The sequence below is a fragment of the Kogia breviceps genome, chromosome 8 (assembly GCF_026419965.1).
Source record: "Kogia breviceps isolate mKogBre1 chromosome 8, mKogBre1 haplotype 1, whole genome shotgun sequence".
Classification (NCBI taxonomy): domain Eukaryota; kingdom Metazoa; phylum Chordata; class Mammalia; order Artiodactyla; family Physeteridae; genus Kogia; species Kogia breviceps.
The window spans coordinates 88,316,454-88,329,598 of NC_081317.1; the positions used below are offsets into that span (position 1 = coordinate 88,316,454).

At 39.7% G+C, this 13,145-nt stretch overlaps 1 protein-coding gene across 12 annotated transcripts in view; it reads left to right on the forward strand.

The window, feature by feature from the left end:
• The window catches only part of UNC13B (unc-13 homolog B), a 237,901-nt gene that overhangs the window by 172,206 nt on the left and 52,550 nt on the right, over positions 1-13,145 (forward strand). For 4 of the 12 annotated variants that reach the window (XM_067039620.1, XM_067039622.1, XM_067039621.1 and 1 more), the window contains exon 2: positions 563-3,077. The exons of 7 other annotated variants lie outside the window; for them this stretch is intronic. In XM_067039620.1, the coding sequence (XP_066895721.1) occupies positions 797-3,077 (2,281 nt within the window). In that variant the 5' untranslated portion in view covers positions 563-796. The remainder of the gene's footprint in view (positions 1-562; positions 3,078-13,145) is intronic. One more of the 12 variants, XM_059071639.2, reaches the window with a different exon arrangement.

Here is a 13,145-nt window from a genome sequence, read left to right on the forward strand (position 1 = left end):
AGTGGACTGTGCTAGGAAATCACTTTCTTGTCATGGTCCTTTCTCCAAGTGAAGGGTTGCTATCACTAAACAAAGGGAAAACACTTTGTGCTATAAGCACAGGTAGGAGCAAACCTTTAAGTAGTTGAGCCTTCACCAGAGCAACAAACTGGAGGGGGAAAAAAAAAAGAAACATTCCACGTCTTGTCTTTTACTGTGTATGTGATTTGAGCTTTGGTGGTTAAACATCTATATGTTCATTTCTGAGCCTCATGTTGAATTTGTAAAGGTTCAGTCACTCGCTGACTTCACCTCACATATTTCCCAGGAGTTTGTTTCGATCCTGTTGACTTTGCCTACTTGCTCAGAACACAAGGACTTGATCTGATTTTACATCAAAACTCTGATGGGAAGCCAAGGAGAGAGAACTGATTGCTTATAACCTTTAAGTCTAGCGTTGGGAGGCAGGTCACTGTTGACTCTTACAGTCTTAGAAAGTAGTGTTCTTATTCCTGCTTGACAGCTTGATTCATATTATCCTGCTGCCTTCTGATCCAAGTGCACTATTTTCCTTTTTCACTAGCTGCAGGATTAGAGTCAAGCTAAGATCCAGGAACATGTGCCAGGTTTGAGACCACACATGGGACCATTCTAGGCATCACTGTGGGCCAATCCCAAGGCATCAGCCAGCAATAATTACTAAAAATAGACTGAAAAGAACAGGTCAGGGTATTGCCTTCTAACACAATCTCTATTAACCATCCTGACCAGAAACTAGAGGAAGAAGCTGAGAATCCCTCAGACCCTGAGGGAGAAAATGAAGCGGTTGTTGCAAGAGTCAGAGGAAGAAATCATGGTCACCTTGGGATCCTCCTCCAGGCTTTTCCCAGATAAAGCTAAGGCGGAGACTCTGTGTGGCTTCAAGAGCAAGTCCTCAGGCCCTGCTGGATCCTTACCAGAGGACAGCTTCCTGTCCCCTCACTGTGGGTCAGTAGCCTCAGCCACTTGTGGGGATAGAGATGGGGGGCTGGCCCAGCATTGCAGCTTTGGGCAGCAGGCCAGCAGCCAGCTTCCTCTGGGCTCCACTGCCTGTGTTTCAGGGTCTGGCTCTCAGGACCTCTCATCTGCCAGCATGACCACAAGCTGTCAAGAGCCGTCAAAGAGGGATCAAGCCAAGCCCCTTTTGTCCAGAGGCCCTGGCCAAGGCTGTAGCCGTGAACAGCAAGAACCTTTGGGGGATGTAGTGGACTATATCATCAGAGAGCTGCAAGGCATCAGCCGTCTCCAAACTGAAATTGCTGAGTTGCGGCAGCACTTGAGTCATGTCCGGGGTTCAGTGGAAGAAGTCTCTAGCTGTGTAGACTCAGTTCTGAGTGAAATAGAAGGCTTGCAGGTGGGCAGCAGCTCCCTGGCCAAGGTGTGTGTTGGGGGAAAGGCCCAGGAACCCCATGTGGACCGACCCAGTGAGGAAGCCATTCTGTATCTGTATGGACTTCCTGAGCAAGATGGGGAAAATACCATGGAGCTGGTGCATAGCTTCCTGACCAAACACCTCTGTGTTAATGGCATGCAGTGCAATAGGTACATTAAAGAGGCTTACAGAGCAGGCAAAGCACCAGCCCCCAGGCCTACTGTTGTGAAGCTTGCCCATCTAGAGCATAGAGACCTTATATTGCAGAAATCCATCCTTTTGCAGAGTTTAGGGATCCGGATTGCCACCAGAGAAGAACCAAGCCGGCCACAGTGCTGTAAGAATCCCCCAAAGGAGTCTCTACCATTTTTGGAACAACAACTTCAGGATTGTAATTTGAATTCTTTAAACCTGGATGAACCAGTTTTTCAGGTGGAAACAGGGGACAGAGGACCAGTAACAGGAGTATATCAAATGAGGGCTCAGAGTCAACATAGAGAACTCCAGACTCCTGAACAGCAAGGCCTTTGCTTCCCACCCAAGAACGATTTAGCAAAGTCAAGTGATGAGTCTAAGCCAAGGGACGAAGTAAAAGGAACATCAGGAACGCCACAAATTATCAGTGGCACCTGTGATGAACTGACAGGGAGAGAGGCTTCTCTGTCCACCCTTCATCAATTTGAGGAACCTTCCCTAGAGTTAATCTCAAAAGAGGAGGATTCTGGGAAACCCCAGGTTTTCAAACAGTGTAACCAAGGACTTGAAGCATATAAAGCAGCAAAAATAGAAAACAACTGCAGTGATAAAACTGAGGCCAGCAGCTGCCTGTCATTGTCTGGGTTGCTGAAGACAGAGGACAAACTCCTGGCCTGTGAGGCTGGGCTTGATATTTTGAACTCAAAGCAGCTAGAGGACCTTTTGACAGATAAGTCCAGAAGGTTTGCAACTCTGAGCTGTGACAACATGATGGAGGAAATCATCATGGGAACTGAGACTTTCAATGACATGGTTCATATTGACTTGAATGAAGAGGAGGAACATGCTGCACAGGTCCTTAAAGATGTCTTTGAAAAGTCTTCTTGTCTGGGTGGCTCGCAGGAGGATGAAGATGTAGAAATCAAGTTTTACACAAGTAAACTGGGCCGAGCAATTTACCACTTTCGTTCAGCTTTGCATGGAGTATTTCAGAAGCTGGAGAACAGTGGGTCCATGACTCCTGAGGACCTGGAAAGCATTGAGAGTGGTTCCCAGTCAGAGAACAGTGACAGACTTCTTGGGACAGTGAGTTCAGGGGGTGCCCAGGATTTCTCAGTGGAGAGCCCTGGGAGTCAGGGGAGTGAGAGCTTGCTCAATGTGGTGTCTGGTGGAGTGGGCATCTCTACACAGGGAGACCAAACCTCTCAGGATCCCAGCAACTTCTCTCTGGCTTCCAATAACTTGCCACTTGCATATTCATCGCCAGGTTTTGCTCTGGCTCCGTGTCTGGGAAGTGAAACTTGTTCCAGGCCTGAATCTCCCAAACAGGGCAAAATAAGCCTAGAGCAAGTGTGTGCAGAGACCATCTACCTCAACAAATGCATCAACAATTTAAAAGATGTTCTAAGAGAGAAAAGACTGAGGCAGAAAAAACTTTTGCACGAGCTAGTACAGAAGACAGACCATCTCTCGGTAGAAGACATGCACCCAGGTATTTCAAGTCTCTGTTTAATGGGTTTACAGCTGGCTGGGTAGGGCCTTCATCAGGCCAGCATGAGAACCAGTTTGGTGGTGAGTTTCACAAGGTGATGGGGGAGGTCCACAGCTTGAATCAGTCTCAATTACGGGAATATCGATGTTAAGCGAATTTTGTGGGAATTGGAGTGACAGAGTTGAAAAGCAACAGGAAAGGAGTTCTTGTCCGTAGGCAGCTTCCAGTTTATTGGCGGGAGCATTAGAAATACCTTTTCAAAAGAGGGAGGGGCATCTGGGCAAAAATAGTTTAGAGCTGCAGGACTCTTAGGATATTCTGGTGTAAAGTAGGTGTGGGGTAGGAGGCAGGACTGGGGAAAAGAGGCATGTTTCTCACAGGAGCTAGGGGGGCTGATGCAATCCTATGTTGCATTTTAGAATTATTCTCCATGTGCTTCTTGCTGAGATAAGATTACCATTTCTCCAGCAGCTCCACCTCATAGGCCACTGTGGCAATTTCCCTTATCCCGACCTGTCTTCTTCCTAGTACTGGAGTTGATAATACAGAACCTTATTTCTAACTTGGAGCTGTCCAGTCTGACTGTGCTCTCCACAGGTCATATTCCCTTTCTTTCATCTCCAGTTGAAGGGTGCTTACCTAAGAACTAGAGAATGGAATGGTTTTTGGCTACAAGAAATGAGAAAACTTTTTTCTAGGTAGCATGGAGATGATATGTAGCTTTTAAATTACTTCTCCCAATCAAAATTAAATTTATCCAAAGAGCATATGCTTTTTTCATCTAATTTTAAATGTAAATGGGGTTGTCCTCTTATGCATATAACCTGATTAATCTTTCTAAGGCAAAACTAAAATTATGAAACATATTGTGTTGGCAAAGGTGTGAGGGAACAGGCACTCATACATTGCCAGTGGGATGGGAGTGGAAATTGGTATGACCTCTAAGGAAAGCAATTGGCAAAATTTATCAAAATTATGTATACCCTTTGAGCCCCAACACTACTTCTAGAAATATATCCTGCAGGTACATTTTCACATGTGGAAGGGACATATGTTCAAGGCTATTTTTGAAGCATTGTTTTTAATAGCAATGATTGAAAACAACATAATGTTCCTTAAGAAAGGCTGTTTAAATAACTTATTGATACATCCAAACAATGGAATACAGTACCATGCAGCTATAAAAAGGAAGAGGTACCTCTTTACTGAAATGGAAAGATATATTGACATATTAAAAAAAACAAGGTGCAGAACAGTATGTATAAGATGCTGACATTTGTATAAATAGGAGAGGGGAAGAATACACACAAAAACCCACAATGTCTGTTTGTATATGTATAGAATATCTAACAAAGATACATAAGAGGGAGTTCCCTGGTGGCCTAGTGGTTAGGATTCCAGACTTTCACCACTGTGGCCTAGGTTCAGTCCCTGGTCAGGGAACTGAGATCTTGCAAGCCATGTGGCATGGCCAAAAAAAAAATCCCAAACAAACAAACAAACATAAAACCACAAAGATACATAGGAAACTGATACAGGATTGCCCATGGGGAAAGGTATTAGGTGAAAAACTAGTGGGATGAGAAGGAGATTTTTTACTCCATACCCTTTTATAATTTTTAGAATTTGAATCATGTGAATATAATACCAAGTCATAAGATTAAATTGAAAAATTAAAATCATGTTCCTTTCAAATATCCCTAGAGCTACTCTTTATAGCTTATCAAAAAAAAGTCTAAATTCCTTCATTTGGCATTCAAGACCACTACAGGTGGTCTCTAGTTTACATTTCCAGGCTTATCTTCCATTGTCCCACTCTACTCCACCTAGAAAGAAACTGCTGTCTCACAAATTTACCTTATACTTTGTCTTCAGCATATTGACATATACATCCTTCCTTCTAGCCTAAGGTACTGTTTCCCACATCAACCTGGCAAAATTTACTCAATTCTTTAACATACAGCCAAAGCATCCTCCTCCAGGAAGCTTTCTATAATTCCTCAACTACAAGTGATTTCTCTCTCCTTTTAACTTTGCAGCCCCTTTTCTTTCTCCCTGGGCATTTAGAAATTATTATATTACAGCAACAGTAGAAACAACAAATATCAAAACAGTACTTCCTTACTAACTCTTTAAACCTTGCCTAGAGTTGATGTTAGCATGAGCATCCAGAACTCTGAGGCCCAATTCTTCAAGTTGCAGAGTTTCCCTTCTGGGCTGACATCCTGCTGGACGATGCAGGAACTTGTGACAGCAGCAGAGATAATGAGACGAAGGAGATTTTCTGAAACACCAGTAAGAGAGATCAAGCCAGAGTTCTGGGTGCTTACCAAGATCCAGTCTGGTCTGTGGGCTACAGAGGGGGTGGTGGAGAGGCTGCCAGGTAGTGGCAGCATCTCTTCAGTGCTAGGTCCAGCCTGACTCCAGCACCATGCCATAAAGCAGGAGGAATAGAGGAAGGTACATAAACACACAGGCTGGCCTCTCACCACCAGTACACTCGGGTTATAGAGTCCACAAGAGCAGTCACCCTAACCTGGTAAACTGATTCAATACAACAGTGATTGCTACCACAACAAAACATTTGAAAAAGCTTTCTTCACTGCTCTGCTTGAGACCTTTTAGGGCCTAAGCTTAATAGTAGTATCTTACCGTTAGTTTGAGTTCTTTTTTTTTTTTTTTTTTAATGCTTTTTCTTCCTTTTTGGGGGGAGTGGGGTGGGGTACGTACAAGGCACTATTTGAAGTACTTTCACATGCATTACATGAAAATTCCATTTTTTCATTCCTACCACTACTAAAATAGCTTTTGTCAAGGCCATCATATTGCCAAACTTCTGGTCCATTTTTAGTTCTCTTAGTCAATCAGCAACTTGATGTAGTTGATTACTTCTTCTTATTATAACAGCTTTTTAGGTATTTATATACCATAAAATTCATCCTTAAAATCCCCTAAAAATGTACAATTGAGTGGTTTTAGTATATTCAGAGTTATGCAACCATCAATTCTAGAACATTTCCATCACCCCCAAAAAGAACTCCCTATCTATTAATAGTCACTCTCTAATCCCCTTTGTCCCCAGCCCCTGGCAACCACTAATCTACTTTCCATTTCTATGGATTCTGGACATTGCATGTAAATGGATTTATATAAAATGTGGCCTTTTCTGACCAGCTTCTTCAACTTAGCACAATGTTTTCAAAATTGACCCATGTTGTAGCATGTATGGGTACTTCATTTCCTTTTGTGGCTGAATAATATTCCATTACATGGATATAGCACATTTTGTTCATCCATCCATCAGTTGATGGACTTTTGTTTTGTTACCACTTTTTGGCTAGTATGAATAATGTTGCTATGAACATTTATATATGAGTTTTTGCGTGGACATATATTTTGATTCTCAGGTATATACCTAGGAATGGAATGCTGGGTTATATGGTAACTCTGTGTTTAACATGTTTGAGGAACTTCTAGACTGTTTTCCAATGTGACTGCACCATTTTACATTTCTACCAGCAATGTATGAGAGTTCAAATTTCTCCACATCCTTGCCATTCTATTTTTATTATAGCCATCCTAGTGGGTGTGACTGATATCTTCTAGTTTTGATTTGCACTTCCCTAGTGGCTAATGATGTTGAACATCTTTTCCTGTGCTTATTGGCCATTTTTATATTTTCTTTGGAGAAATGTCTATTCAAATCCTTTACCCATTTTTAAATTGAGTTTTTTGTCTTTTTCTGTTGAGTTGTATGCGTTCTTTATGTGTTCTGGATATAGGTCCCTTATATACAAATTATACAGATATTTTATATATTTTTTTCCCCCAATCTGTAGGTCGTCTTTTCACTTTTTTGATGGTGTCCTTTGAAGCATAATTTAAAAAAAAATTATTGTGGTAAAATATACAAAACATAAAATTTATTATTTTAATCATTTTAAGTTTATTCACATTGTGCAACCATCACCACCATCCAATCTCCAGATCTTTTTCATCTTTCCCAGCTGAAACTCTGTACCCATTAAACTAACTCCCCATTCCCTTCTCCCCCCAGCCACTGGCAATCACCACTGTACTTTCTGTCTCTATAAATTTGACTGCTCTAAGTACATCATGTAAGTGTATTTGCACAATACCTGTCCTTTTGTGACTGGCTTATTTCACTTGGCATAATGTCTTCAAGGTTCATCCATGTTGTAGCATATGTCAGAATTTCCTTCCTTTTTAAGGCTGAATGATATTCCATTGTATGTATATATACTACATTTGTTTGTCCATTTATCCATCAGTGGACACCTGAGTTTCTTCTACCTTTTGGCTATTGCAAATAATGCTGCTATAAACATGGGTGTACAAATATCTGTTGGAGTTCTTGCTTTCATTTCTTTTAGGCATATACGCAGAAGTGGCATTGACGGATCTTATGGTAATTCTCATTTTTTTTGAGGAATTGCCATATTATTTTCCACAGCGGCTGCATCATTTTACATTCCCAACAACAGTGCACACACGTTCTAATTTCTCCACATCCTTGCTAAATAACACTTGTTACTTCCTCGTTGGTTTTTTGGTTTGTTTGTTTTGTAATAGCCATCATAATATGGGTATGGAGTAGAGTACAAAAGTTTTAAATTTTGATGAAGTTCAATTAATCTATTCTTGTGTTGATTTTGCTTTTGGTTTCATAGCTGAGAAACCACTGTCTAATCCAAGGTCACAAAGATTAACTCCTATGTTTTTTTCTAAATGTTTTAAAGTTTTATTTAGCTCTTACATTTAGGTCTATGATTCATTTTGAGTTGATTTTTGTATATGGTGTGAGATAGGGTCCAACTTCCTTCTTAAGCATGTGTATGTCTAGTTATCTCATCACCATTTGTTGAAAAGAACATGCTTTACCTATCGAATGGTCAAAAATCAACTGGCCATAAATGTAAGAGTTTATTTCTGGACTCTTGATTCTATTCCATTGATCTTTAGTCTATTCATATGCCTCAATTTCTTTTTTAAAAATTTTTTTGGCCACGCCACGCCACATGTGGGATCTTAGTTCCCCGACCAGGGTTCGAACCCATGCCCCCTGTGTTGGAAGCATGGAATCTTAACCACTGGACCGCCAGGGAAGTCCCTTGATTTCTTCTTTTTGAAATACTTTCTTCACCTGGCTTCTAGAACACCTCTCTGTCTTGGTTCTCCTCCAACATTATTGACCATTCCTTCTCAAGTCATCTTTGCTAGTCCCTCCTTATCTTCCCAACCTTGTAGTACCCCAGGATTCAATCCCGACTACTACTTTTTATTTATACTCACCTCCTAGGTAATATGTTTCAGTCGCATGATTTTCATAAGCATTCCCAGATTTATATCTGGCCCAGATATTGTCCAGGAACAGCAGATTCCACATCTACTTAACATCCACATTTCCATGTGAATAGGCATCTCAGATTTGACGTATCCAAAACCAAACTCCTGATCCTTCTCCCTAAGCCCTGCCAAACCTGCTTTTCCTATAGTCTTCCTTAACAGTAAATGGCAACTCTGTTCTTGCAGCTAGCTGCTCAGGCCCAAATCCATAGTCATTCTTGACTTCTTTTCTTTCACAACCCATAACCAATCAGTTAGTAAATTCTGCCTGCTTTGCCTTTAAAATATATCCCGAATCTTACCACTAAAATCTTTATCTAAGTCACCATTTTCTTTTGTCTAGATGATTGTGGTAGTCTAACTGATCTCCCTGCCTCTACCCTTGTCCCTGTACAGTCTGTTCTCCCCAGCCAGAGTAATCCTCATAAAATGTGAGTCAGATCATATCACTTCTCTGTTCAGGACCTTCCAGTGATTTTTCTGTCTTACTCAGAATGAAAGCCAAAGTGCTTATAAGGGCCTGTAAAACCCTATTTGAAATGGTACTCTGTGGCAAACTTGTTCCTTCACACCAGTAATGCTCTCACCTAAGGCTTTGCACTTGCTATATGTTCTGACTGGAATACTTTTCTCCTATCACTCTGAATAGCTTCTTTACTCATTTCCTTCAGGTCTCTGCTTAGATGTCGCTTTATCAATGAGGACTCCCTCTCAATCTTTTATAAAATTTTAATAGCATAACATCACCACAGAGGGCAATATCTTTTCCCTTTACTTGAATTTTTCAGCGGAGTCCCCATCATACATGATACAGTACACAGATTCTGGAACCAGAATGCCTGTTTTGAATTTTGGCTTTGCCACTTGCTGTGACTTTAGGCAAGTTTCTTAACATCTCTGACTTTAGGCAAGTTTCTGAACATCTCTGATCTTCATTTTAATCAACAGAAAATGGAGATTATAATAGTATTTACCCAGTAGGGTTGTTGTGAGAAATAAATGAGCTTACTCAAATAAAATGCCAGATGTGTAATGTGTTCACTTGGTGTGAGCTACTATCATCATCTTCATCATCATTATTAGTTGTCTGCTCCTCCTACGAGAATAGAAGCTTCTCAAGATCAGGGTTCACTGCTGCATCAGCATGAGAACAGTACCTAATGTGCAGTAGGTGCTCAATAAGTGTTTAAGAGATGAATCCTCACAATAACCTTGGGAGATTGCTTGTCTTATCCTCTTTTTACAGATAAGGAAATGCAGGCTCAGATAAGATGAGTGCCTCAAGTCTTTTGACTCCCAAGTAATGGAGTTAAGATTGTTTTAACAATGAGAAAGTATGTCACTTCCTTATAAGGTAGACTTTCTGGAAGAGTGAGATCATTCTTAGGAGTCAGGAATTTTCCTGCAAAGAAGGTGTTATATAGACATATGTCACTTAAATTGAAAACTAACTCTGAGTGGAAAAATCCTAAGGCATTTTGGGCTGTTACGAAGCACCAAAAATTTGATTCCTAACAATAAAAAGTTTTTTTAAACAAGAAAATGTTTGTCCAGTGGGTGGGACAAACTGAAAGGACTAGTACAGCAGTTCTTTGGGGTCTGAACAATGGTACAGGCTATTGACTAAGAGACCTATCTTTTCTCTTAGGCAAGACATATGTTCTTTTTTCTTTATTTTTAAAATTTTCAATTTGTTTTTGAATTTTATTTTATTTATTTTTTAATACAGCAGATTCTTATTAGTTATCCATTTTATACATATTAGTATATATATGTCTATCCCAATCTCCCAATTAATCACACCACCACCACCACCACTGCCCCACCCCACGCTTTCCCCCCTTGGTGTCCATACGTTTGTTCTCCACATCTGTGTCTCAATTCTGCCCTGCAAACCAGTTCATCTGTACCATTTTTCTAGGTTCCACATATATGCATTAATATATGATATTTGTTTTTCTCTTTCTGACTTACTTCACTCTGTATGACAGTCTCTACATTCATCCACATCTCTACAAATGACCCAATTTCGTTCCTTTTTATGGCTGAGTAATATTCCATTGTATATATGTACCACATCTTCTTTATTCATTCATCTGTCGATGGGCATTTAGGTTGCTTCCATGACCTGGCTATTGTAAATAGTGCTGCAATGAACATTGGGGTGCATATGTCTTTTTGAATTATGGTTTTCTCAGGGTATATGCCCAGTAGTGGGCTTGCTGGGCCATATGGTAGTTCTATTTTTAGTTTTTCAAGGAACCTCCATACTGTTCTCCATAGTGGCTGTATCAATTTACATTCCCACTAACAGTGCAAGAGGGTTCCCTTTTCTCCACACCCTCTCCAGCATTTTTTGTTTGTAGATTTTCTGATGATGCCCATTCTAACCAGTATGAGGTGATACCTCATTGTAGTTTTGATTTGCATTTCTCTAATAATTAGTGATGTCAAACAGCTTTTCATCTGCTTCTTGGCCATCTGTATGTCTTCTCTGGAGAAATATCTATTTAGGTCTTCTGCTCATTTTTGGATTCGGTTGTTTGTTTTTTTAATATTGAGCTACATGAGATGTTTATATATTTTGGAGATTAATCCTTTGTCCGTTGATTCATTTGCAAATATTTTCTCCCATTCTGAGGGTTGTCTTTTCGTCCTGTATGTAGTTTCCTTTGCTTGGCAAAAGTTTTAAGTTTCATTAGGTCCCATTTGTTTATTTTTGTTTTTATTTCGATTACTCTAGGAGGTGTATCAAAAAATATCTTGCTGTGATTTAGGTCATAGAGTGTTCTGCTTATGTTTTCTTCTAAGAGTTTTATAGTGTCTGGTGTTACATTTAGGTCTCTACTCCATTTCCAGTTTATTTTTGTGTATGATGTTAGGAAGTGTTCTAATTTCATTCTTTTTCATGTAGCTGTCCAGGTTTCCCAGCACCACTTATCGAAGAAGAGGCTGTCTTTTCTCCATTGTATATCCTTGCCTCCTTTGTCATAGATTAGTTGACCATAGGTGCGTGGGTTTATCTCTGGGCTTTCTATCCTGTTCCATTGATCTACATTTCTGTTTTTGTGCCAGTACCATATTGTCTTGATTACTGTAGCTTTGTGGTATGGTCTGAAGTCAGGGAGTCTGATTCCTCCAGCTCCGTTGTTTTCCCTCAAGATTGCTTTTGCTATTCGGGGTCTTTTGTGTCTCCATACAAATTTTAAGATTTTTTGTTCTAGTTCTGTAAAAAAAAAACGTTGATAATTTGATAGGGATTGCATTGAATCTGTAAATTGCTTTGGGTAGTATTGTCATTTTCACAATGTTGATTCTTCCAATCCAAGAACATGGCATATCTCTCCATCTGTTTGTATCATCTTTAATTTCTTTCATCAGGGTCTTATAGTTTTCTGCATACAAGTTTTTTGTCTCCCTAGGTAGTTTTATTCCTAGGTATTTTATTCTTTTTGTTGCAATGGTAAATGGGAGTGTTTCCTTAATTTCTCTTTCAGATTTTTCATCATTAGTTTATAGGAATGCAAGAGATTTCTGTGCATTAATTTTGTATCCTGCAACTTTACCAAATTCATTGATTAGCTCTAGTAGTTTTCTGGTAGCATCTTTAGGATTCTCTATGTATATAGTATCATGTCATCTGCAAACAGTGACAGTTTTACTTCTTCTTTTCCAATTTGTTTTCTTTTATTTCTTTTTCTTCTCTGATTGCCAGGGCTAGGACTTCCAAAACTATGTTGAATAATAGTGGTGAGAGTGGACATCGTTGTCTCGTTCCTGATCTTAGAGGAAATGCTTTCAGTTTTTCACCATTGAGAATGATGTTTGCTGTGGGTTTTTCATATATGGCCTTTATTGTGTTGAGGTAGGTTCACTCTATGCCCACTTTCTGGAGAGTTTTTATCATAAGTGGGTGTTGAATTTTGTCAAAAGCTTTTTTCTGCATCTACTGAGATGATCATATGGTTTTTATTCTTCAGTTTGTTAATATGGTGTGTCACATTTATTGATTTGTGTATATTGAAGAATCCTTGCATCCCTGGGATAAATCCCACTTGATCATGGTGTATGATCCTTTTAATGTGTTGTTGGATTCTGTTTGCTAGTATTTTGTTGAGGATTTTTGCATCTGTATTCATCAGTGATATTTGTCTGTAATTTTCTTCTTTTGTAGTGTCTTTGTCTGGTTTTGGTATCAGGGTGATGGTGGCCTCATAGAATGCGTTTGGGAGTGTTCCTTCCTCTGCAATTTTTTCCAAGACTTTGAGAAGAATGGGTGTTAGCTCTTCTCTAAATGTGTGATAGAATTCACCTGTGAATTCGTCTGGTCCTGGACTTTTGTTTGTTGGAAGATTTTTAATCACAGTTTCAATTTCATTACTGGTGATTGGTCTGTTCATATTTTCTATTTCTTCCTGGTTCAGTCTCGGCAGCTTGTGCATTTCTAAGAAGTTGTACATTTCTTCAGGGTTGTCCATTTTATTGGCATAGAGTTGCTTGTAGTAGTCTCTTAGGGTGCTTTATATTTCTGAGGAGTCTGTTGTAACAGACTTGATTTGAGTCCTCTCCCTCTTTTTCTTTATGAGTCTGTCTAAAGATTTATCAATTTTGTTTGTCTGCTCAAAGAACCAGCTTTTAGTTTTATTGATCTTTGCTATTGTTTTCTTTGTTTCTATTTCATTTATTTCTGCTCTGATCTTT